Here is a 27,798-nt window from a genome sequence, read left to right on the forward strand (position 1 = left end):
TACAGTTGCAGACAAATTTTCTTCATATCCTTAGTCTACAAACTTTTTTCTATTTTTAATTTTTTTCTTAAAATTTTAAACTTTTCTTGTTAAAAGTTAACACACATGCACACATTAGAATCAGGATCACCAATATCACTGTCCTCCACCTCCACATCTTGTCCCACTGGAAGGTCTTCAGGGGCAATACCATGCATGGAGCTGTCATCTCCTGTGATAACAATGCCTTCTTCTGGAAAAACTCCTGGAGGACCTGCCTGAGGCTCTTCTTGAGGAGGTGTCACTCTTTTAAAAAATACGTCCATGGTGGTTTGCTTGATCTGTTTCTTTTTTTATCATAGGTTTTTGTAATAATGTATTGTGCTGCTATGTGATGACAACTATGATGTCACTAGGCAAGAGGAATTTTTCAGTTCCATTCTAATCTTATGAAACTACTGCCATATATGTGGTCCATCCTTGACGAAAATGTTGTTATGGGGCACATGACAGTGTACAGAAAGCCTGGTATAATGATGTGGGGGATCCTGTGGGGATTCCCAGAGTGGGTTTCAGGAATTAAAAACCTGTTACAGAGTTTTGTAATAAAAATTAGATGGGAAACCTAATTTGTTAGCTTTTCAACTATTTTTTCCATCATAGCTTACTGTTTAGAATAATGCAAAAAGTTATTCTCTGGGATTGTAGATCACAAAGCACTTTAAACTCATAGGTAGAAAGAAAAAAGAAAAAAGAAAAACACTGAAACTGGGGCACTGTGAGGTTTTCTGACTAGTGCAAGTTCCAGCAATGTTGATAATATTTGCAATTTGTAAAACTACTTTCTCATGACAAAGAAAAAGATAAATGGGGGAAAGGGGGCCTCTGTTCAATTATTAACACAATGATGGTGGCATCTTTATATATCTTCCACGTAAGACTAAGTTGCTAAAATAATTCTGATCTCACTCTATTTCCTGAAATGTTAAATCTCTCTTACACTTTCATGACACCAATATTACATTTTTCTTTTGATCCTACCATCTCTCTTTTGAAGACAAATGTGGCAAAGAAAGAACTTAAATGTCCATGTAATCAAAATAGTTATGGCTATTTAAAAATAATTGCTTCCCAGGGATATCTGATTCAATACTTATTGCATTAAGTTGTGGATCAGATATTTGCTTCTTGGGCAGAGTGGGCATGTGATGTTTTAGAAGCATGAATATTGCTATTGATAAACAAAATGTGGTCTGATAGGGTTACATATGAGAACATGCAGTGTCCCTGCAGCCATGTACGGGAGCTGTGGTATCCACACTCAGCAACAATGACCCCTGGGCCTTGTGACATTCTTGTTGTTTTCCTCATCCATGTTCAGGGTTAAACGATGTACAGTCAATATCAAACGTATAAATAAATAAATTGATTAAAAATTATTTTTAAAACCTGGGTAAATCTTCAATCTTCTAGTTCACTGTGAGTTTCTCATTAAATCTGTGTCATAGTCATACTTTAAGCTATGTTTGTTCTCGGTTTCCTTGGTTCTGTTTTTTTAATAACACTGTTATTTTTCCACTGTTCTTCTTAGATGAACAATACCCCTTCCTTTCATACTTGCTACCTGTTTACTATGCTATTTAGGGCAAATTAACGATATACTCTGAGCTTTTAGGTTTTTTCTTTATGAAGTAGGTGTCATGGTATTTGTCAAAAATATTTTTGGTGACTGTTAAATGCATAATCATGTATACTCTTTTGGCCAGGACCTAGCACACAGCAGGTATTCATACCTATTCCTGGTAGGTGTTAGTGTGCCTCCTTTGTTTGTATTACAAATGTACTTTTATAACTCATGATGGACAGAAAAGATACCATAGGCTATTACTGCTGCTTCCACCAAGAGCAAATGAAAAGAGGACAGGTTCCTCCACTGACTAGATGCTGCAGATATTCACAATAATCAGATTGTCTGGAGAGATTTGCCTTTTGCAAGGTATTTCCACATTGCTCCTCATGGAGATCTGACATTTGGATCTAATATCTACATGCTCATTCACCATTAATACCTACCCTGAGGCCTCTCTATTGCTGTCAATTGGCACAGTCTGGATTCCATGAAGTACACTATAGATGCTGGATCTTCGATGCAGTCTCTTCAGCAGTTCCTTGGGCTTGAAAGTCTTTGCAACACCTATCTTCTGATGAGTTATCTGTGTTTTAAAATGAATCAGCTTGGGTGGAATGCCTTCTGGAAGAATTGGCAATTGCAGTGACTCACAGAAATTTTAGTCTATTTTTTGTTGTCTTGTTAAGTTTAGCCTAAAGCTGTCTCCTTACATATTTTAAATTTGGCCTAAAGGTTTCTCCGCACATAGTGAACTGTGACTTAACTGGATGTGTAAACAGACTATGACCTGGTCTTGTAACAAGTAGTAGAGTCTTAGCCAACCACAGGCAGCCCACTGTTCCAACTGTGTTCACATAAGGCAAGCACTAAGCTGTATACCTCACTTTTGTTTTCTGTACTTCACTTTCCTTATTCTGTCTGTAATTGTCATTGGACCATGTGGTAGCCCCAGAGCTGCTCTGAACCTATGTTGGTTCTGGGGTCTGCCTGATTTGCTAATAGTTTTTTGCTCAATTAAACTCTGTTAATTTTAATTTGTCTTGAGTTTTTTCTAACAGTTTGCCCAATAATTTGCCGTGTCAAATACTATTTTGTCTTGTGAATTATTATTTCTTCTTACCAATGAAGTGGCAAACTGGAGAAAGAATGTCACAATGAAAATCAAATAATTTATCCACAGGCTGAATTACTTGGTATTGTTTTATAAATACTCTTAAATATAGAATAATGGAGATACAGAATTTTAGAGTGAGGGAGGCATTAAAAGCCTTGCTTTACCCTAACTGTTGATCCAATGATTAACTCTCCCCCCACGCAGTCCAGGTGAAGCAGCAGTCCTGCTAGCATCATGCTAGTTTAGAAGCAAACGTCACTTCAGTGACCCCTTACACTCAGTTGGTCACCAAGAGTTGACTAATTAGCTACTAGATCTTGTGCGACCATCAGGGATAAAATGGTTTCAGGATATTATATCCAGTTCCTGAAAAATGCCTTCTGTAACTCTCAATTTAAAAATTCATGATAGCACAAAAAGAATGAAATCTCATAATATTAGAAACTGAAGCTTACAGTCAGTGATTTATTGGAGTCTGGGAGGAATTTTTTTAGTTACAGAATTAATTAGTTTCTCTTTCACTTTTCAGGTCTGTTTGAGCTGACTTTCTGAACCTAATCGGTGTCCTTTAGATAATTTAATTTCTGAAATAGAACCAGGTAGCTGAGCAGGTACAATGAAAGGAAGGGCTTCACCCCACTCTTTGATTGTTTTCGAGATACAGGGTATCCACAAATTATAAACACTGTATTTGCTCCAGGGCATTCAGTGACCAGATATGGTGTTTCTTTTTATACAGCTACTCAAAGGTCACATTCCTCAATAGACAATATACTTAAGGTACTGAAGGCAGTGAGAGATACAGTGAGTCAGGAAGAAAATGAAGACTGGACCCTGTTATTTGCTCTTCTGTGTGAAGTTTTCATTCCTGTGTACAGTATAGGCTGTTGTTTTGCCTGTCCAGAATCCAGTCACCTTTTTGGTAATACCTTCTCTGCCTTTTCTCCTCCTCAATCAGTTTTCATTCCAGGTAAAGACACAGGGCCTAGACGTGGTGACTCAAGGCATTCCATTCCTCTGGTGTCAGCAATTCACTTAGAGGGGGTCATGTTACCCATCTAGGTAAGTAGGACTTATTTCTAGGACTTAGGCTGGAATCACTGGGAATGAGAAGCCTTCTTCTTCTTAGGGTAGCAAACCTGGTAGGAAGTGAGACTGGAGCTGATTTTGGCCTTTCTGAGAATTGTGAAGAGTATTTTCAGAGAATTAAGCCAACACAGAGGATAGCAGAGTCAAGAGATGGAGAGACAACTTACCTGGATCTAGCCATGCTTGAAGACAGACCTTGCTTCTCAGTTCCTTGAATCAAGCAGCCCCCGTTCATTTAAGTCTGTTAGAAACCCACTGGCAAACAAAATATTCACAATTGACACGTTATCTGTCTCTCTCAGCTCAAGTATCACTTCCTCAGTGGTGTCTTCTGTGACACAGCCATAGCCTCTTTCTCCTGTCTTGGCCCCGGCTAGATCAAGTTCCTCTGTTCTGTGCTCTCATGAAATGATGTTCATCTCTTTTATCTCACTGTAAGATTTTATATTAATGTATGTGATTATTGGGTTAAAATTTATCTTTCCTCTAATAATAATGATGATGGTGATGTAATATATATTGAGACCTAACCATGCTTCAGGCATTGCTCTACTTGCTTGTACTGAACATAAACTCTTCTCGCACCTGAAAACTGAGAAGCAAAGGTATAGATGTTCCTACCTCAGACCAACAGGGAAACGCTAATCAACAGTGGAAATTGGATTGGGGGATGGAAAAATAAATAATCAATTCATTCACAACATGAAACATGAGAATGGGACTGAGAATCTAAATGTGGATGCTAGAAACACAGGCAAAGGAAAATACAAAGTATACATGGGTTTATACGTGCAGAGTCGTCCTAAGTCAAGGAGGAATTAAAAATAAATACAAATCAATAACATGAGATCTTTGGGGAAAAAAGGTTTTGGCTTGAGTAAAATGAAGTATTATTATATCAAAGTCTCAGAGGAAATTACATCATTATAAATGGTTTGTTACAGGAAATAAAAAATAGACTTCTTGTTTTCAACAAGACAGATAAACTCACAGTCTCTGTAGAAAAATAACAACAAAAAATCATAAGGAGAGATCAGAATTAGGTTGTAAAAGTTAGGCTGACATGCAGAATGAAATTTTAAAAGGCAGATGCTTGAAATAACAAAGTAATAATAATAATAAAAATTAAAAACCATGGAAACCAAAAAGAAAAATCACAGAATTAAAATTCATATTGGTAATGCAAATGAACAGAATTGACTTTAGAAAACTGGTTCATTTATGTAATGAATCAACTTGAGAGCCTCTTCCAGGATGATGATGAAGAACAAGAAGACATTGCAAGCAGGCACTCTTGGCTGGCTGACCAACCCCATCCTTCACCCACTTTCCCAGCCACTGACCAGCTGGGGGTGGCATGTGACCAGTTCTGGCCAGTGAGGCACAAAATTGGTTCCTGAACTACCTCCTTGCCAAATAAAAAGGCAGAACCTCACTGGGAGAAGGCCTGCTTCACCTTTCTGCTCTCCCCACCCCATTTCCTATTCGGAACATAGTTATGATACCTGTAGTTACAGCAACCATTTTAAAACCAAGAGGCAACGAGCCAGCATGCTAAGGCTGGCAGAGCAAAGAGATAGAATGAGCCTAACATTCTGATGTTATTTTATAGTCATTGTGATGCAGGATTTTTTGCTCTTTAGTTCAGCTAAAATCTAGGTTCTTTTCTAACAACCAGGAAAAATTAGGCACGCAGACATATTGAAAAGGGAGGAGAGTGGAATTTATTAAAAGAAAGCTCTCAGCAAAAAAGAAGGGGTCCTGCCAACAGGCTCCTACCTCACAGATTGAATACCAAGAGGCCAGACTCTTCCCCACTGCATAAGGTGTGAATTCTCAGTGGCTCCACCCTATTCTCCCAGTGTGCAGGTGAATCCCCAGTCCATTGCGCACATGCCCAGAGAAGGCCCTGGGAAGTTTCCCTCATTTGCACAAAAACAGCTGATGTAAACACTTGTGGGGAGAATTGGAGACTCTCCAGGGACCCTCGTTTCTCTGCCTCCTGTATCTATCAGCTGCACTGGGCATAACCCGCCAGTCTCTGGACTTCTTGTTGTGTGAAATATACAGCCCTATTTGTTTAATCCACTCTTTTGCTATATATTCTGTTATTAATGTCTGAACACATTCCTAACTGATAAAGACTAAAAAGTTACAAGATAGGAAAGTAGACATGGAAGACAGAGAGGTTAAGAGTACGGAATTTTCTAATTAAAAACCAGAGGAAACAGAAGGAACGATCAAAATTATGATAGAAGAAAATTTGCCTGACAAAGAAAATATGAGCTAGCTGATCAAAACATGCCATCGTGTATCAGACCAAATCAATAAACATTGATTCACTTTAAGATATAAATGGGACATTTTTTTAATTAAAAAAAGAGAAAAAACTCTACATGAATCAAGTTAGAAAAGCAGATCATCTAAAACATAATAAGCATTAGAAATAGTCTCCAGTCCTTTGTCTCTGCAAAATCAAATTCCAGAAAAAATGTAGCCATGTCCATAGTCATATTAACAGCTCTGATTTAAATTAAAAACTCAGGGAAATTTTTGCTTGTGAAGACAACAGAAGGATATCTAGATAGGTAAAGGCTCAGGAAAAAAAGCACCATTTTCATATCATTACCAAAGGAAAACATTTTTGCAAGATATACCCAATGCTATATAAAGATAATTAAAAAGTAGAAAGCTGGGAAAATTGGAATGATAGCTAATTCTCAATGAGCCTTTAAATAAACTAAACATGTAGAGTAAAGGTTGGAAAGGTGTACATAGGATTTTATATAAACAGCCTAAGTAATTTTGAAAATTACTGTTCAAATGCAATTTCTCAAGCAGAGTCCCCACTTTCCCTTACAGTGGTTGGCCATATATCTGCCATTCTGGTTATCTTTCCTCCATCAGGAGAATGACTTGAGGAAGAGTGTGTCCCTCCCAGGTTTAGTCCCTGGTGCTGCTTTAGTTATCTCTTGGTTAACATTAGTTCACTATTGTTACTCCCATTGTGGCAGGCATCAAAATGCCAGCTTTTTTTTTGGGGGGCTCAGACATGGGTTCTTTGGAGGGCATCCACACTGTATTACCCATGTCTTTCATTTTCTGTATTTTGATTGACATCCGGGGCCTTCCTGAACCTGGAGGGACCTTCCCTTACATGGTTAGCCAATTCCTAGAGATGATAAGCAACTCCTTGGTTTAGGAACATGCAAACTGCTTAATCCAGAGCCCACACCCAGTCACTTCCTTTATGGGGCTCTCACAACCCAGGACACTACCCATCTGCCCTACTCACACCAAGGCCAGGTACCAGACAACCAGGGACAGCCCCTACACTCTGCAGCCTCTGAAATTATTTAAATTAGCCAGTCCTGCTTACCCTGCATTGTGTTCCTTTCCACAGAAATTACACTAAAGGCTTTTGCTTGAATTTCCTCCAGCTCCCTCTGCCTCCTAACCAACCCTGGTGCTTCTCCATGTGCACCCCACCAACCCTCCCCACCATGTGGTGGTTATGCTTCCTGTTCCTAGGGAGCTGCGAGTATAATAAACTTTTTTCTTCATAAGAGCAATTTACATGTCTTTGTGTCTTACCATGTCTGATTAAAACAAACCTCAGATACTCTTAAAACACATAGGAATCTCCTTACCACATTATGCCCTGATATGGGTGATGTGTTCTCTGGCTGAGTTTTGGCATCCCTCATTTTTTAACCTCTTGTTGATACCTGTTAATCCCTACTGGCTTCCCTTTTGTGCAGGGTCCAATCACAAGCACCTGAGCCCACGTGACAGGCACACTCCACCAAGCCAGCTGGCACAAGTGCAAGATTCTCTTTGTGGCAGCCCTTGCTTTCATGCATAGGTAGCTTCAGCCAATCTCAGGCCTTCTGAGCTCACCAGGTCAAAAACAAGCACCAGCCTCTGCACTTGGGGGCACAAATCACTCACCAAATCTATTTCCTGGCTCATGGTGGCAACTGCAGGGTCCAGCCAGGCAAGGGGTTTCCTGTCTCCCCTCATGTAGATCCTCCCAGTCTCAAGGGAGTTCTCTTAACTCCTTCTAGTTTGGCTAGAATAAGGGGGAAATGACACAGCTGTTATGTCCATAATGCTCAAATTCAATGGCTCTTCTCACTCTCTTTAAATGGAGATGGGTGATAGGGAAGAGGAACACTGATTATTTAATACAGATTCTGTTAACTTTTAGTAAATGAGCATGGGCTACCTAGTACTGCTGTTTAGAATGTAGAAGTACTTTTTCCTAATGACCTCAGCTTTGGGGGCCTAAACTACAATTTCAACACGTCAGAAAAAATTCCATCGTGCATCCTGTACCCCAACACTGTAAGAAGACTCACCATTGTGGTGGAGTTTAATATAATGAGGCTCTGAGTTATTTGAATCTTAAATAAGCAAATTATGCCTTCATCAGATCCCTAGCACTGGTGATATTTTCAGAGACATTTCACTGAAAGGTTCCACGGCATTTTTTCTAAAGTGGATGAATACAATATCAAATAATTTACCTCTCGACAATCACATTAAAATTCACAACACAATTCTTTAATTACCACTTCAATCTAATTCTCTCAAAAGTTTGTCCTAATTGCATTGTTGACATGTACAGATGCAAATAAGATGTTGGTTGTTTCCTTGTAGCAAATGACTGTTTCTAATCTGCACCTATCTATTCTCTTGCTAGAAAGGCTGGTGGGGGTTCACCGAACCACTGAAAGTTGTCTATCACAGATGATATAGCTAAACCCAGAATGCAAAGAGCACATCATCTGCCCTTCCACCTCCATACATACACCCACATGCAGCAAAGAAATGTCCACAAATAAGGCAAGGAACAGCAGAATATTCCCTGTAGACAGGCAGGACGGAAGTGCGAATTGGACATTTGTGGAGCAGCAGTTGCCAGAAGGTATGTGAAACAAACAACCCCCAGCTGCTATGCTTTGCTTTTGTGAAAAGATCTTAAGGTTGTTCCACAAACACAGGTGTGAGAAGCAAGAAAGAGAAAGAGAAGGCAAAGAGGGGGAGGATGATATATAGAAAACTAGCAACCACAAATAGCATGGCTACTCTTTTAGGGTAAAAATAGATGCCTTGATATCGTGAGGGGCATCTGCTTCATTCCTTTTTGTTATTTCTATCGATGCCTGAGGGGCACACAGCAGCTTGGACAGGTGTAGGTGTATGTTGGGAACAGGGCCAGGGGTGACTTGGGGTGGGGTCTGGTTAAAATGCACTTTTTTTTTTTGGCTCGGGCCGGCAATGGATGATTTATAATCTGTAAAATTGCCTCTCTTTAAAATCATGTTTATATTCCTACAGGGCATAAGTAGGAATAAACATTTCCTATATGAATTTATATATATGCCCATGTTGGGCACATATTTATTACTTAGTTCATTTCACTTGACATATTTTGTCCCTCTGCAAAATATCTTTGTTATGGAACATTTTTCAAGTGTGCTATAGTCACACAACTTGTAAACCTTCTATTTTTCCAATCATTATGTGGACTTGAAATTTAATTTTGCAAGTTGAACTATGTGAATGGCCCAAACAAAATTTTGTTTTGTAGATCAGGAATCAGATCTGGATAAAAGAGATCATAATAATCAGATTTTCTTCTAACTTCTACCTGAGGAATCTTTGAGTGGTGACACACTTCTGATTCTTTAATACTTCATGAATTATTTCTTTCCTTAGATGGACATTTTGAAGATTGTTCCACTTATTTTCATTAAAACCTCCTGGAGCATTCAGGTTTACGGAAATAAAGCTGTTTAATAATTGGGGAAGAAGAAAGTAACTTTGTAAGTGAACAAATTGTCTTGACAAATTCTGGAATAATTCATGTTATCTCCAAATGTTTTAAAAATTAGGATTGCAAATTGGCATGTTGTCAGCATGTTACTTGTTTATACTGAAGAGGGTCTTCAATACCTCAGATGGTAGAGTTTCAAAAGGACAGAGATTTATTAGCTTCTTCCCTAGCCTATTCTTGGCAGATATTTGTATTTCTGCATTTTAGTTTGCTGAGCATCTATTCCCCTTTGTATGATAGCATCCCAATTTTCCTTAACGGAAGCACCCACTTTAGAATTGCAGATAAAATATAGGACTCCTAGTTAAATCTGAGTTCACAAAATTAATAGATAATACGTTAATGTAAATATGTCCCAAATATTGCAGAGGACATACTTATACTAACACATTATTAATTGTTTATCTGAATTAAAGTTTAACTGGGCGACTTGTATCTTCATTTGGTGAATCTGGCAATTCTGGCCCTTTTCCACTCTCAGGACAATTGGTTAAAGTGCGACTGACCTCCCCATTCAGCTTTAGGGGCAAGCATGTAACCCAGACTTGCTTAATCATGTTAAAAACATCACAGCCTGGTGTTGTTTTCAAAATAAAACACAAAACACCTCCATTTAACTTTTAAGGTTTTCCTTAAAATGGTGACTTCAACTCCAAATCATATTTCCCTTTTCTACCAGTCCAGCAACCATCCACGCTCACTGCACTTTTTGGCCTGGGCTTTATATTTACCCTCATCCAGCCTTCTCAACTCAGATGGCCTCTGGCCTCCTTCTCTCTTGTGTGCTTTCCTAAGCCCTATATGTCCTCTCAGCTATATACATATATCACCTTTTCTTGACTTCCAAAGTACTTAAAAGTCTGTATCTTTCATTTAATGACTGATTGTCTCATATTGCCCTGTAACTGCTTTTTTGTTTTTCTCTTTTTTTTTTTTTGAGACGGAGTTTCACTCTTGTGGCCCAGGCTGGAGTACAATGGCACAGTCTCGGCTCACTGCAACCTCTGCCTCCTGGGTTCAAGCGATTCTCCTGCCTCAGCCTCCTGACTAGCTGGGATTACAGGCGTCCACCACCATGCCTGGCTAATTTTTTTGTATTTTTAGTAGAGACGAGGTTTCACCTTGGTGGCCAGGCTGGTCTCGAACTCCTGACCTCAGGTGACCTGCCCACCTCAGCCTCCCAAAGTGCTGGAATTACAGGCATGAGCCACCACGCTCGGCCTTAATGCTTGATGGCCATGCACCAAATTTTCCTATCCATATTTAAGGTCCAGAATGGCAGGCATGTGTCTAAAAGATGGCAGATGTGAAAAGATAAGAAGTTTAAGGATGGCTGACTTCTGATTCTAACAATGAGGGGTTCTGGTTAATTCAAACCAACTGTTCTAGTTTGGTTTAATAACTAGTCTAAAATTTAAGCAAAGATAGAAAATCTGAAATTCAAAGAAGTTAAAGTGAAAAATTGAGAACTAGAAACTATAATAAAAGGATATGTAAGTTTTAAAAAAGAACTAGAGAATTTTAGAAAATTTAAAATTACCTAAATAAAGAACTCAGTTGATGGATTTAACAACATATTTGATGCCACAGAACAGAGGATTGGTGAACTACGAGATAAATCAGAAGAAAATATTCAAACTGAAAAATGGAGAAACAGATGATGGAAATTAGAAAAGAAAGGATATGAGACATAAGAGAATATAGGGAGAAAGTCTAATATGAGTAACCATAGTCCAAGAAGAGAAAGATAAAGAAAATGGAACAGTTGAAATTTTTGAAGGGATAATGATCAAAGCACTTACAAAACTAATACCAAGCTTGATTAAAAATAATTAAAATCTTCATTATCACAGATTACATAGTTGTGTACATAGAAATAAGTCTACATTCAATATTAGAATTAGTAAGCTTAGCAAGTTTGCTGGTTATATGTCTACATACAAAAATGAATTGTTCTTCTACATACCAGTACTGAACATTTGGAAAAATAAAATTTTAAATTCTTAATTTCTGTGACACTTTACAATAGTATCAAATTATTAAATTTCTAGAGTTAAACACAAAATGCTTTTAAAAATGTGTAAGATCCAAATGTACAAAACTAGCAAAAATTATCAAGCAAATGAGTACCTACATAAGTGGAGGAAAATATCGTATTCATGCATTAGAAGACTCACGTCGTATAGATACCAATTTTTTCCAAATTGACCTATAGATTTAATACTATCACAAACAAAATCTCATTAAGTTTCTTGTGTGTGTATATGTAGTTTGTGAAAATTGAGAAACGAATCCTCTATTTGCATATGAATATGCTAAGGGCCAAAAATAGCGAAAGCAATATTGCAGAAGAACAGAGTTAGAAGATCTACATAATCAGATATCGAGACTTGTTATAAAGCTACAATAATTACAACAGTGAGATATTGGTACAGAAAAATAAATAAACCAATATATCAGAATAGAGAGTCCAGAAACATACCTACATATATGAAGACACTCTGCCTTTCGTAAACGATGGCATTGCAGAGTCTTTTAAATATGTCCTGAGACAATTGGATATCTATTTGGAACCCACATCTCACATGGTAGACAACAAAATAAAAATTCTAGATGAATTTTAGATTTAAATGTGAAAGACTAAATTGCAAACCTTCTGTGAGTTAATTTAGGAATATATCTTGATTGTCCCAAGACAAAGAACTATTTCTTAAATAATACATAGAACACACTTATTTGAAAATTAATACAACTAAGAATTTGTGTTTATCACCATTAAGAAAAAAAGGAAGAATAGTATAGGATAAGCTATTTGTCACACATAACCAATAAAGAGCTGAAAACCAGAATTTTTTTTTCAAAAACGCCTCCTTTTTAGTCACTGAATGTTTGTGTCCTTCCCAAATTTATATGTTGAAGTTTTAGTCCCCAGTGTGATAGATTTGGAGGCGAGATCTTTGGTTTGTAATCAGGTTTGGATGAGGTCATGAGTAGGGGGGTGAGATGCTTGGATCAGTGTCGTTATAAAAAGAAGAGAGCCCAGAGGTTCTCTCTCTCTCTCTTGTGAGGAAGAGAGCCCTCACTGAACAAGCTGCAACCTTGGTCTTTTACTTCCCTGCCTCCAGAACTGTTGGAAATAAATGTCTGTTATTTAAGCCACCCAGTCTATGGTGTTTTGTTATAGTGGTCCAAGCCAATTAAGACTATAAACTAATAAGAAAAATACAACCAAGTAGAAAAAAGGGGGAAGCAACTGTTACAGGCACTTACCAAAGAGGGTATACAAAATGGTTGGCATTTTCTACCAAAGTTCAAGCTGTGTGTACTTAGTGACCCAGTGTTCTATTTCTAGGTATACACTCAATAGAAATATGTGCATAGGTGCACCATGAGACACATAGAAATATGTTCATAGTAGCTATTGGAAATAGCTAAAAACTGAAAACAATCCAAATATCTATCAGTAATGGATATGTCAATTGTGATATATTTATGTATCGCATATACCACCGGATGGTATACAGCAAGAAAAATACAAAATTTGGCTACAGCTAAACTATGGATAAAGCATAGTTTGAGTGAAAAATGTCAGACTCAAACTATATATGTATGTGTACATACACACATGCAGGCATACACACACACACACACACACACACACACACACACCACACACACAGAGTTTAAGCATCCCAAATCCCAAAATCTGAAATCAAAATGCTCCAAAATCCAAAACTTTTTGCGTTCCAATATAATGCTTAAAGGAAATGCTCATTGAAGCATTTTAGATTTCAGACTTTCAAATTTGGGATGCTCAACCAATAAGTATAATGCAAATATTCCAAAACTTGCAAAAAATCTGAAATACTTCTGGTCTCAAGCATTTAAGCTAAGATATACTCAACCTGTATGTGTGTGTGTGTGTGTGTAAGGTACATATACAGACATATATAGTGATTCTATGTATATCAAGTACAAATACACAGTCTTTAGGAATGAATGCTTAGGTGGTAAAGAGGTAAAGGGGGTATTGCAATATACATAGATAGTAGCTATCTTTGGGGAGAGTGAGAGGGTAATGATTGAGAGATTCACAGCAAGGGACCTCTGAGGCTCTGGTAATGTTTTATTTCTTGACCTGAGTGATGGTTATGAATGCATGCCTCTTAAACCTTAATATTTAAATATTTAAAATATTTAAAATAAAAAATATTTAAAATATTTATTTAAAAAGAAGGAAAGGGAGGAGGAATAAAAGGAGGCAAAAAATTTGAGGAGCAGATGTTGACAATGATCTGGTTAGCATTATCTGGCTTGGAGACCTTAGGCAAATTCCATGATCTCCTTGAACGTTATTTTGCTCACCTTTAAAATGGAAGTCATATCACCTTCCTCAAAGAAATTTCATGAGGTTTAAAAAATCCTGCATGGGAACACACTTTATAAAAATATAAAGTAACTTATACATTTTGGGGAAAATAGTATATTAATATCTAATGCAACTCTGGAATTTTAATAGTTATAAAAATTGGGTTTGAGTGGGTCTTCAAAGATTAGAAAACTCTTAGGGTAGAATTAACTTCATAGGAAACATTAAATTAATTTTTTTTGTTATAAAGTATATTTCTTCAAATTTGTTTATTCTGTACAAACAAATCCCCATCTCACCCCCACCCATTCTTTATTCTGGATTACATTATCATAGTTCATAGAATTTGTACTCTCCTGAGCTCTTTTATTTGGATGCAAGTAAAACCCCTTTCAGGGAAAGATTCAGAGATGTAGCTGGGGACTCAGTGGATGTGGTTATTATGAAACACAGAGCAGAGCCCCTATTGTACCCTGATAGTGTTAGTGCTTCCAGAGAGAACCTCAGAGAAATCCTGAGTTGAGTAAGGGACAGCAGGTCTTCCCAGATCCTTGAATAAATACTCCTCAGATTTTTGCAAGTCTTTGATTACTTTCCAGGTTTCTGAAAAAGTTGATTCTGCCCATTTTTGCCAGTGTTCTCATTGTTTTTATAGGGAAGTGGAGTTTCAGAGGCCCTTAATCTGCCATTTCGGCTGATGAATATCTTGTGTCCCCAGGTCCTGACGTAGCCTCCATTTTCCCTACCCTCATTTCAATAACTTGCCCCTTAAAGATCTTCCACACAAAGCTTGACACAGCTATGCCAGTTGTTACTTTATTCAGGTAAACAGAGTTGCTCTATTCGGGTAAGTAGCTGGTAGCCACTTTCTATTGGCACCACTCTCCTCTTTAAAGACTATCACATTTCTTGCCTATGGTTTTTCTGTTTCCTTGCTCACATCCTGTTTCTTTGATATCATACTCCAAATATTCAGTCTATTTTGGTAAGATTGCATTTCTCAGTCGCTCTTATTAAGCCTATTTTGTTGAAATTCCTATTCAGCTAACCACAGGGCACCTTACCTTTTCATTCCTAAATATCTAATGTCAGTATCTGTATGTCTAACCAAGTCTTGGTGTAGATCACTGCATTTCTTTAGGCGTTAGCCCCTGTGCTTTCTGCTCCTGCACTATATTCCTCAAAGAGCTCTTTCTTCCCCTAGTGTCAGCTGCCACAACCATACAAAAGATTTATAAATCTCTCCAAGCCTTCTCTGATCTAAACTCAGGTCATATATCTCTAAATGTCTATAAGACATTTCCGCATTTATATATCTCCATTAACCCAAACACAACAACCTAAATGGAACTGCTATGAAACTGGCACATCTACTGTCACATTCAGGAAAGAAAAAAATAGTTTTGACATCCAAAAGGATTTTAAAAGTAATCCAAATAGCACAGTCACTACAAAACAAACAAAAGAAAAGTTTCCTTAATAACAAACAGCAAAAATTCTCTTAAAATTCCCTTCACTTCTCAAAGGGAATACTTCCAGCTTTTGCCCATTTAGTATGACATTGGCTGTGGATTCATCATAAATGGCTCTTATCATTTTGAGGTATGTTCCTTCAATACCTGGTTTGTTGGGGGTTTTTATCATGAAGGGATGTTGGATATTATCAAATGTTTTTTCAGTGTCTACTGAGATGATCATATGGTTTTTGTTTTTAATTCTACTTATGTGGTGAATCACATGTATTGATTTGTGTACGTTGTACCAACCTTGCATCCCAGGAATAAAGCCCACTTGATCATGATGAATTAACTTTTTTGATGTGCTGCTTGACTCTATTTGCTAGTATTTTGTTGAGGATTTTTGTGTCTATGTTCATCAGGGCTATTGACTTGCCTTTTTCTTTTTTTTGTTGTGTCTTTGCCAGGTTTTGGTATCAGGATGTTACTGGTTTCATAGATGAGTTAAGGAGGTTTCCCTCCTCCTCAATTATCTGGAATAATTTCAGTAGGATTGGTACCAGCTCTTGTTTGTATGTCTGGTAGAATTCAGCTGTGAATCCATCTGGCCCAGGACTTTTTTGGTTAGTAGGTTTTTTATTACTTGTTTCAAAGGTGTTCCTACTTACAAGCGGGAGCTAAACATTGGGTCCACAGGGACATAAAAATGGGAACAATAGACACTGGGGACTCCAAAAGAAAGAGGGCAAGGGCTGAAAAACTTCTACTGGATACTATGTTCACTATTTGGACAAGAGGTTTAATAGCGGCCCAAACCTTAGCATCACGCAAACTACACTTTTAACAAATCTGCACATGTACCTCCTGAATTCAAAATTTAAAAAAATTTAAAAAATTCCTTCATCCATGTATTATCTGAATCTTTGGAAATCATGTCATGGTGACTAACCAAATATCCCTCCTTCTGTCTCAAAACTCTCCCAAACTCTCCCTCAAACACAGCACATACTAGATACTGCTTTTCTTATTACCGCCCTATCCCCATCTCCTGGTCTTATCTATTAATAACTCTGTCCTTTCCAGTATGGATCAATCAGATCAAGTTTTTATATTGTGCCTGTCATCTATTACCCCAATTCTACACAATAAAACCTTAGAAATTAATCAGGCAGAGATGGAGTTCTTCTTGGAGCTTAAAGGAGGAGAAAGAGAATGTGAACAATCACCTAAATGTTCTTTTTCTAACATATCATGATATTCCAAACTAAATAAACCTTTCTTATTTCCTTCCTCAAATGATACTCAGGCACTGGTCTCCTTGGTGATTATCATGGCAAAATCTTCAGGTTTTAAGTGGCTCCTCCAGACTTCATGCATGAACTTAGCAGCAGTCTTGAAGAAAAAGTGCCATTATGAGTTGTATTGATGCTGTGATTTTTAATACAAAATATTATTATAATGAGAAAGAGCATTCCAAATAGCCACCTACAAAGAAAAATATGTTCATCACTGTGATCAGACCAGGACAATAACACCTGCAGTGCTCTTGACTCTTTCATTCCTGAATATCTGATGTCAATATCTGTATGCCTACCTGAGTCTTGGGGTAGATCACTGTGTTTCCTCCGGCTATAGCCCCTGTGCTTTTTACTCCTACACTGCATTCCTCAGAGTTATTTTCTATTCTGGTATCAGCTGCCACAACCATACAAAAGATTTACAAATCTCTCCAAGCTTTCTTGGATCTAATCGCAAGTCAGATGTCTTCAAACGCTTATTTGTATTCAGATTATTCATCAAATTATTGAAATATTTCCCATGCAACTAATATTTTACAAAGGTGATCCTTTGAATTGACAGTAAAGGGAGGCTCAGCAGAGACGTTTGCAGAAAATGGACTTTGAAACGGGCCTTGAAGAATGGGCACTATTTTATCAGGCAGTGTGGAAAATGTTGGGAGGTCATAGAAGGATGCAAGGGTGGTATCAACATCTGCCCAGGGGCAGAACAAGTACATTGAACACAGTGGATACTCAGTTTGCTACCAGCTTGGGCACATGGCAGGGAGAATGATACCTGGCAGGATATCAGGAAGTGTTTCAAATAATTAATGGAAATAGTGTGAAATACAGATGGACCAGTAAATTATGGCCATTCAGTTGGCTATTCTGGGAAGCTTGAACAGTTTTTGGTAAACTATAGATAGTAAATATTTCTTTGAAGAAAATATTTCCATTTTATATGACATTTTTATAAATGAAAGAGTTTGAAAGTTAGTGGAGTATGGTGAGCACAGGCACTATCATCTCTGTTAACTTATGTCTTCAGCTTCTTTTTTAAAAAATTAAGTTAATTTATTAAAATATTTTTATTGATGAACAATAATTGTGCATATTTATGGCAGATGTGATATTTTGATACATGCATATAATACATAGTGATCAACTCAGGATATTTAGGATATCCACCATTTCAATTATTTATTATTTCTTTGTGTTGAGATACTTAAATCTTTTCTTCTAGTTATTTTGAGATACACAAAAAATGTTTGCTAACTATAGTCATGCTACTGTGCTATTGAACACCAGAACTTGCTCCTTCTATCTAACTCTGTGTTTGTGCCCATTTACCAACCTTTCTTCATCCCCCTCCCCACCATCCCCAAGCCTCTACTCTCTTCCTTTAGATCTACTTTAATCTTCCACATATGAATGAGAACATGTGATATTTGTCTTTCTATACCTGGCTTATTTCACTTACCATAATGACCTCTAATTCCATCTATGTTGCTGTAGATGGTAGGATTTTTTTTATGGCTAAATAGTATTCCCTTGTGTATATCTATCTCGTTTTCTTTATCCATGCATCCATTGGTGGACCTTTAGGTTGATTCCATATCTTGGCTATTGTGAATGGTGCTGCAGTAAACATGGAGGTGCAGGTATTCCTTTGATATACTGATTTCCTTTCCTTTGGGGAAATACCCAGTAGTGGGATTGCCAGATTGTATGATAGTTCCCTTTTTAGTTTTTTGAGAAACCACCATATTATTTTTTATAATGCCCGTACTAATTTACATTCCCACCCCAAAATCATTCCCTTTTCTCTGCATCCTTGCCAGCAGTTGTTATTTCTTGTCTTTTTGATAATAGCCATTCTAACTGGGGTGAGATGATATCTCGTTTTGGTTTTGATTTGCATTTCCCTGATGATTAGTGATGCTGAGCATTTTTTCAAATACCTGCCGGCCATTTGTCTGTCTTCTTTTGAGAAATCTCTATTCATGTCTCCACTTTTTATTTGTTTGTTTGTGTTGGATTATATGTTTTTTTGGCTGTGGAATCATTTAAGTTCCTTGTGTATTCTGGGTATTAGCCCCTTGTCATCTTCAGTTTCTTTTTAGGTAAAATACCAGTAATATTGAAACAGATTTTACATGCAAAAGAATAAGTGAGGAAAAATTCCTACTTATCATTTCATGCCAATTGTAAATGAATTAGTTAATAAAATATGAATAAAATAATTATTACTCATAGTTAACACTAATTCAACATGCCTCTTTTTTTTTCTTGCTTACTTTTTTGTTCCTTTCCCCCTATTCATTCACAAGTCCTGAATATTTTCCCTTTGAAATAACTTTTGTAGAATTTCTTTTATGAATTTGGCTGTAAAATTCACCATTTCTTCTTTAAACTCCTAGAAATCGTGCAGAAACAATAACTGGAATTTTTTAAGGAAAGGAATCCATTTCTATGAATCTAGAAGCAGATCTAATCCTCAGACATCAATATGCATATAAGGGCTTCCAAAAGCAACTAGAAGGGAAGGAACCCATGTCAGTGTGGACAGCAGTGAAGAGAAGACATGTGCAAAGTGGAGATAGACCCTGTGCATGAGATCTCAGAACACACCTTTAGAAACATACTGTCAGAGAATGAGGATCCTTGCCACCCCAAAATTAATATTATAATTTATATTTGCAAGAATGAGTATAGAACTAGGGTGAGCAAGGCAGCCTGGATGACAGAGCAAGACTCTGTCTCAGAAAAAAAAAAAAAGAGAAAGAAAGAGGAAGGAGGGATGGAAGGAGTGGAGGGAGCATGCTGGATAGGAGGTGCTCAGTATGTATTCAGTATTCAGCAGTTGCAGGAAATGAGGGCAGCTGCCAGGTTTCAAAGCTGTGAGAACTTCAGGAGGGTCCTGACTACTGCTGTGTGATCCTCATAGAAGAGCTGTTTTGTGGGTGGCCCTTTCAGATTCCATGAGTTCCAAAGCAAGCGCTTCTAGCAATGCTGAGAAATGTCAAGGCTGCAAACCACCCAGCTTATTACATTAACTAAAGTATTTCTCGTTCACTTGGGTCCATAATGCAGCATTTACAATTGCATTTTGTTGTTGTTGTGAATAGAACACCCAGCAAAATCAGCAGAAGGAAAAACATTTGTAGTTAATCTCTTGCGAGTGTTTAACTGCAAGGTTAAGGAGAGGCATAGTGTGGGCTTTGGAGTCATGAAGATCTAGGTTAGACAGGGTGGGGATTATCATTTAATCATGATGCTAAATTTCTGCCTGATCTGCCTTTAATACCTGGCTCCTGGCTCTTGATTTATCTGGTACCTGGTCTAGTTTAATCCATTTGGCTTCCATCTGTAGTGCCTGCTCTGAACAACATGCTGGGTTTCTCAGACTCTAGATTTTTCATCCACTTCAAAGTATTGACTGTTCGGTTACAAACTCATCTTTTGTATCCAAACCTAAAAGGAGAATAACTAATTATAAAATAGGATTGTGGAAGCTTTAAAGAGTTCAGCCTTCTTGACTTATCTATATGTCATAGGTTGGCATCATACCATGTACCATATTGTATAGTGTGTTTAGGTTTAGGTCAAACAATGTCCTTTCAAAAAAAATTGGTGCAGACAATATACACCTTCAATTACACAAGTAGCCTCTTTAGACCAAAATTTTAAAGGGGGGTCTCTGGCCTTAAATTGTTTATTTAATTTCATTTTAAGAGAGAAAGAAAAGATCCCAGGTAAATTTAAGGGTAACATAAAATGCAGAGGGATGAAATTGTATATTCCACTTCCAATGTTAAAGATTCAGGAAGGCATCACAAAAAAAAGTTGAACTATATTCTGCTCTTGATTTGAGAATTAAGAATTTCCAGAAGTTCATAGTGAGACAACTCCCACCCCCACTGTCCTAAGGATTGTGAGAGTAAACAAAGACCAGGCATTAATCTGTTAACTGGAGTGAGGCTGTGCCTGATTGCATATCTGGCACCAAGAACATGATAGTAACCAAGGTGGCAGAGAGATGGGTACCCAGGTCCAGCAGGGTCTGTTCTGTACTCCCAGGGGAATGCTGGGTCATTTAGGTGCTTGGGAGAGAAACCCCTTCTCACTCCTTCCCACCTCATCACACTGATTTTTGAATATCTCCAAAACCTTCCTTGTCAGCCGCTGTGGAGGTGGCAAACTCCATGGGAGAATTCTTCTTTTCAATTTGGGTAGATGTAGCCAATGAAGTACCTACTTAATAGTGAGTGAGAAAGAAGAAACAATCGTTTTCTGCCACCCTCTTGGGTTCCACGCTCAGGCTTTCCAAAATGCCTCATCATCCTGCTTAACAATGTGGCACAGACTACATTTTACTGCACTCCTCACTAGCTGTAATGTGTGAAACAGATTTTTCAGTTTAATTACCTTTTATTTTAAAAAATAAGAATGGAATTTACATATGATAGATAGAAAAACCACATAGCAACGGGGGTGTAGAAAAACAAGCAGGTGTTAATAAATTTCCAAGAAACATTAATCTGTTTCTGCAAATACATCCTGCTGTTCATTTAAATGGAATGATACTCTATAAATTTACCACTTGAGTCACTCTCTGAGCTATCAAAATGTAATATATAACACCTTCAATGATCAAAGTGAAAGTAAGTTTAGAAATCCAATTTGTTTTTTTCACCATTTAAGCTCTTTATTTAACTTTTGCATTCCAGCCCTCATTTTAATCAAGCTTCAATTTTATTTACTCACATTCCATGTTGTAATGCAATTATAGGTATGCTTCAAAAGTTGTCCTGAAATGTTGCAATTGCCAAAAATAAAATTTCATTCTAAGACAAATATATACAAATAAGAAAAAATATCCTTTGTCACATTTGAAGATTTAAAATAACTTACAATTGTGCGATTCAAAATTGGAAAACATTGATGGAATCAGAGGTAACCTCAAAGGAACTGGGAATACAGCTGTAATTTTTTGGATTAAAAATGAGAAAGAAGTAATGGATCTGTGTGGCGTAAGTAGGCTTCCCCTGGTTATCATAACACATGGCCAATAGATGAATCCTGAGGTCAATAATAAGGAAACTGCAGATGGAATTCATCATTTAAAGGGATTGGCAAAAACCCCAAAGGAACTAAAGCTCCCCGAAATCATATGTTATTGGCTCGGGGGCATGGATGAGGGAATGGGCCAGGATGAGGTGGGGCTATGGTAAAAGGGAGAAACTTGCTTTTCATTCCAAATCTTTTTGCCTTATGTGATGTTTCACCACATGCCCGTATGACTTTAAAAAAATACCAGAATAAATAAGAACAAAATAATCAATTGCTTTAAAGTATTTGATGTCCACATAGTTAAAATTATTTTAACGTTTTTATTTTAATGAATAAGATAATTGGGATTTTCATGGTCATTATCATCATCTATGGACTGTGCTACTCAAATATAGTCCTTAAAAATAAGTTATTTTTATTCTTTGTTTTTTTGCTTTTGAGATAGGGTCTCATCTGTCACCTAGGCTGGAGTATAGTGGTGCTATAACTACAGTCTCAACCTCCCCAGTTTAAGTGATCTTCCTACCTCAGCCTCCCAAGTAGCTGGGACCACAGGAGCATACCACCACACCCAGCTAATTTATTATTATTATTATTATTATTATTTTGTAGAGACAGGGTCTCCCTATGTTTCCCAGGCTGACCTTGAACTCCCGGGCTCAAGCAGTCCTCCCACCTTGACCACCCAAAGCATTGGGATTATAGCCATTAGCCACTGTACCCAGCCTTATTTCTGTTCTAAAAGGAAAGAATGGACACTGTCTCTCAGTATGGAAGGAGAAGCTCTTTTTATTATAAAGAAAGCAGAGAGAAATGGTTTATATGGTGGCAGAAATGCCAAGTCTGCTTAAAGGGTTCTGGTCTAAAATTAGGGACATGATAAATTACTAATAAAAATACAAAGGCAGGTAATAAGCTCAACTGAGAGGTTTATCAGGCAGCCCTGAGTGAAGATCAGTTTCAAGGAATAACAAGCAAGTAATGAAGGTTTAGCCAGGAAGTAGCAAAAACTGTTATTCCAGAAAGCTGAGATCAGGAAGCAGGTATTAGGTAAAGTTTCAGGACAATGGAACCTCTGATGCGACAAGAAGTCACTCAGGTAAGTCAGTTCTTTTCTTATACATCATTTTATTGTGTTATATTTCGAAAGCATTTTCAGAGATCTGACATCTCCAGTTCTCTGCCTTTCTTACCCAGTTTGATTATGCTGCCTAATTCACTATCCACATGACTGTCCAGTCTGCTTTGTGTGTGAGGACCTGACCCAAGGGCATCTGTGCGTTCCTGTCCCCAGGCATTTTCATTTTCATGACTCTATTTGCAAATGGATCTATTGTTCACGTGGGACAGAAGAGAGTGGCAGTCTTGAGATGCTCAAAAGTCTCCGTGGCTCCTAATTCAGTTCTAATGCTTGGTGTTTGATGCAGTTTCCAAGGAGAGCTGTGACACAAGGGCATTAATCTACCTCATGACAGCATGGGGTTTTAATGCGTTTTCTGCATCCACAGAAAGAGCCTCCTATGGAGGTGGTGAAGGGAGTTATGGAGAAATCAATATCTTCATTTCACTGGGGCACTGACAATTTGTAGCAATGATACAAGGGATCACTGCACAGGGAGAGCTTGTCGGACAGAATCTAATGTACAGTACATATACTTCTGAAAATTGACACAAAGACTTGCTACAAGAGTGAAAAAGAAAAACAACAAAAACAAGTGAGTGGGCTACGTGGAGCCATTATCTTTCTAGAAATATGTAGCTAGCATGTTGTAACACCAACAACATGATTTCGGAGCAATGAAGGGTTCATTATAATTCTGTTCCTGGGAAGAAAAATTAATTCCATAAAGCATGTAAAGGAATCAATTGAAAATATGCTGGTCATACATTGAAATCCCCAAATCAAAACTAAGATGACCAATAGGCTAATAAAGGCACAGACCAACCTAGAAAACCATACTTTAAAGTGCTCAGGATCAAGCATAAGGCCATTCAGCCTTGTCAGTGAGGTTGGCCAAGGAAAGTGAGACTACATTCAGAGGTATTCTGGGATGGGGCATGAGTTAGAGTGTTTAACTAGACTGGCCTCTTTAATCCTTTGTGAACTACAGATATTAAATTTGATGTTAAAACTAGTATTACTTGAAAATAATATTTAATAGCCAACTATTGACTGCTTTCCTTTTCTTTTTTTCTGGGTACTATTGCTTAGTTTACTCTGATTTCTGTGATATTCCAGAATTCTATGTACACTGCTGTAATTAGCAGATATATATAAGACTATATCCTTATCTATCTGATACATTCCAAATAAATAATTAAGAAAGATATATAGATGCACACTTTTAAAGATGAGTATTTATTGTTTTGGCATCTTCATAGCTTCCATTTGGTCTAAATACATATGTGAAAAAGTTTTTTTGTACCTTAAATTGATATACAATCTTGTTACCCATAGGCATTATTTATCTTATTTTATATACTCATAAAAATAAAATGGGAATGGTTAACTTTTCAGTACTTTCCATGAATTTTATTGTTTCTTTTTTTTTTCTTCTGACAATCAATGTCAAGTAATTTTTAAAATCAGGTCCTTAGATTTGGGTGCTTTTAAGATTCTCTTTTCCTGAGTCATGAAAAAAGATCTTTTTACTGTGTTGCTCAGATATGGTGGCTATTTCTAAAGTAGGGTAGAGACAGGATGCATACAAGATGCAGATATTCAAGAAAATACAGTCTGCTGCAAAATTTCCCAAATGCGTGTTCTGTGGAAAACTAGTCTCAAAAGAGTTCCATCATCAAATAAGTTTGGAAGATGCTGCATCTTATCTCCCTTCTTGGAGATTTATAGCACACTTCAGAATATTTAAAGCTTTGGTAAATTCTGCAGAAAAGGAACTGGTTTAACTAATCCCAGCATTTCTTAAACTTCCTTGACAATGAAACTTGTCTTTAAAAATTTATAAAATACCCATTAACAACCTGCCTAATTGTGGAAAAATTAGAGTCTTACATCCTTTGCAAAATGATCTGCTATGCATAGGCAGAATACCCTGCACATAGACTGTTGAACTTAAATATATATGATTATTTCTCTGTAATACCCATGGTAGACTAGGGTAGAAGCTACAATATGAATCCCTCTATCGCTCACCTGCCTTAATAGCTTCATCCATTTTCATTATCTTCTCCATTATTTCAAAAAATTGCTCTGAAAAATAACCAACTAAATGGTCATTTGGCTTGTCAAATTAAGTGCTATATGAATGTAATAATAATAGCGACCATTAATTGGGCAACCACTGTATGTCAAGCAATGAAGCACTAAGTCAGACACTTAGCATAAACTTCCCCTGTTTCACCAGCAGAGGAGAAATTGCTATGTTCATTTAAAAGGTGAGAAAACAGTCTTGGAGAAGTCATACATCTTGCCCAAATTCACTTGCTACTACAGGATCAAAGCGGCATTGCATAACAACCTTTCTTTTGTCTCCCAAGACCCTGCACTTTTCACTATATCATGCTGTCTCTCTAAATAACATGAATTCATCTAGTCCCAGCAAGATAATAAAATATGAAGTGATAAGAATAATGATGCCAATAATGGTAATTAATAACAATCAGAATGGTATTAAAACTCTACATATTGTCATTGTGTAAAATTTATGGAGGTGCGGTGTTTTAATATTATAGAGCCCACTCTCTTTTCTCTCACCCCCACATCCGATTAATCACTAGCTCTGGTTAATTTTTTTTTCTTTAATATCTCTGCAATCCATCTACTGTCACTAATTTTTGTTCAAGTCACCATCTTATCTGTTCTGGATCTTTAATACAACCAACACCTAACTGGTATCCTTGCCTTCCTTCAAGTTATTTTATGCACTGCAGCCACAGTGATCTTTCTAAAATACAAATCTGAGTACTCACCATTGTTTTAAAACCTCCAAGACTTCCCAATGACAATAGGCTACAGACTAAACTTAGAGGCTTCTAGGATCCCACATTGACGTAGTTTGCATATGTGTCCCCTCTAACTTTCATGTCAAATTGTAATCCCCAGTGATGGAGGTGGGGTCTGGTAGGAGGTGATTGGATCATGGCAGTGGTTTAGCACCATGAATGGTTTAGCACCATGCCCTTGGTGCTGTCTTTGTGATAGTGAGTTCTCATGACATCTGGTCATTTAAAAGTGTGTGGCACCTCCCCTCTGCTCTTGCTCCTACTCTGACCATGTAATGTGCTTATTCCTGCTTCACCTTCCACCATGAGTAAAAGCTCTCTGAGACCTCTCCAGAAGCTGAGGAGATGCTGGCACCATGCTTCCTGTACAGCCTGCAGACCAAGAGCCAATCAAACCTCTTTCTTTATTCATTTATTTATGGTATAAGGAAGGAAGGAATAGGGTTTTCTTAATGCCAATGTTTTATTTTCCCTACAATAGCCATAATGATCATTTAAAACTGTTATGCTATCTGCCGAAAAACTTTTGGTGTTTTTTCATTGCATTTACGATAAGATTTAACTTTCTTTCTGTAGACTACAAAACTCTCCATGACCTAGCTTCTCTCTACCTTTCTGACCTTACCTCTTGCTACTCTCCTAAGACTCTAGTCTTCTTTTTCCTCAAAGACACCAAGCTATTTCCTCTTCAAAGCCTTTATACTCATTCTTTCCTTGGCCTGAAGTTTTCCACTTGCCTCTCTTTGCAAAAATGATACGTTTTACATAAATCGGAGTTATAGATGGTCAATTCTTCAAAAGAGGCCCATCTAAGTTTCCCCTTTACCTCACTAGATACTAATATCCCCAATACCCTGATATATTTTCTTCCTATCAGAAATCATTCTCTTTATTTGCTCATGTGTTTGTTTTCCCTCCGCTCTCTTAACTAGAAGTGAGCCCAATGAGGGGAGAAACCTTGACTCTCCAGTTGACCACTGTGTCTCTCGACACAAGGCATATGGTAAGCACTAAACAAGAATCATTCTCTGGGTGAATAAATACATGAAAGGGCGATGAATGAATGAAAGAAAAGTAGTGCATGGGAGAGACAGAGAGGTGCCAGGGATGTCCAGGATCATGTTTCTTGTCTATATGTTCTCTTTTACTTTATTGGAGATGCTATTAAGAGAGAGGTCAGAATTAAAAGAGGAAATTTACATTTGACACACCTGGTGAGACTGGGCTCAAGCAGAGCTGCATCACGGCACAGGTGAAATGGTGTGATGAGAGGCATGGAAGGCCATTACCTCATACACAGGAATCTCAGCATGGCTCTGCAACTTCAAGTTCTGGAAACAGCAGACACAGCTCCTTTGGAAAGAATATCTGCTACCCGAGGATGGTCTCTGCCTATGGAGGCAACAATGAGTGTCTTCAGAGCCCATCAGTGGCAGTGGAATTAATGAAGAAAGCAATGGCAGGAAAAGTTGAATAAAGCAGACTCTTCATGGTAAATCTTGTTGGTAAATTGCCTGTGACCACATGTGGCACAATCACTGGAGGAACCCCAGTTACATTTGGTCAGAGTGTGGGGAGGGGAACCTTCTCAGGAAAGAAAATAGAGGTCCTGTTTTAGGAAAAAAAAAAAGATCAGAAACCTGTTTTCAAGTTTTATTCATACTCTGACAAAATCGGAAACTACTGTTCCCATAGAACAGGAAGAAGAGTGCTGAATTTCGAATCAGAAAACCTGAGGTTTGGTAGTAGCTCCTTCGTAGTCCAGCTGTGTCTCTAAGTCTTTGTACTTTCTGTTTCCTCACCTGAAATATAAGAATAATGATATCTACATCTACTGAAGGGTGTTGTGAGGATCAAATGAGATAAAATTTGAAAATGCATATGCATCTTTGTAAAATATAAATTGCCATACATTACTAGTTATTTATAACTAACATTTGGAATAGTCTGCTTAGCTTATAAAGATGCCTTTTGACTCTTCAATGCTTCTCTTATTTACATG

The 27,798-nt window shown here is 37.5% G+C and overlaps 1 protein-coding gene across 1 annotated transcript in view; it reads left to right on the forward strand.

The window, feature by feature from the left end:
* Positions 1–27,439, forward strand: part of LOC100595410 (uncharacterized protein C8orf87) — a 32,064-nt gene extending 4,625 nt beyond the window's left edge. Inside the window, exons 2-3 of the mRNA XM_003268301.4 lie at positions 26,729–26,799; positions 27,049–27,439. Coding sequence (XP_003268349.3) covers positions 26,729–26,799; positions 27,049–27,273 — 296 coding nt within the window. The 3' untranslated portion in view covers positions 27,274–27,439. The remainder of the gene's footprint in view (positions 1–26,728; positions 26,800–27,048) is intronic.
* Positions 27,440–27,798: the final 359 nt, after the last annotated feature.

Source organism: Nomascus leucogenys, chromosome 16 (genome assembly GCF_006542625.1).
Source record: "Nomascus leucogenys isolate Asia chromosome 16, Asia_NLE_v1, whole genome shotgun sequence".
NCBI lineage: Eukaryota > Metazoa > Chordata > Mammalia > Primates > Hylobatidae > Nomascus > Nomascus leucogenys.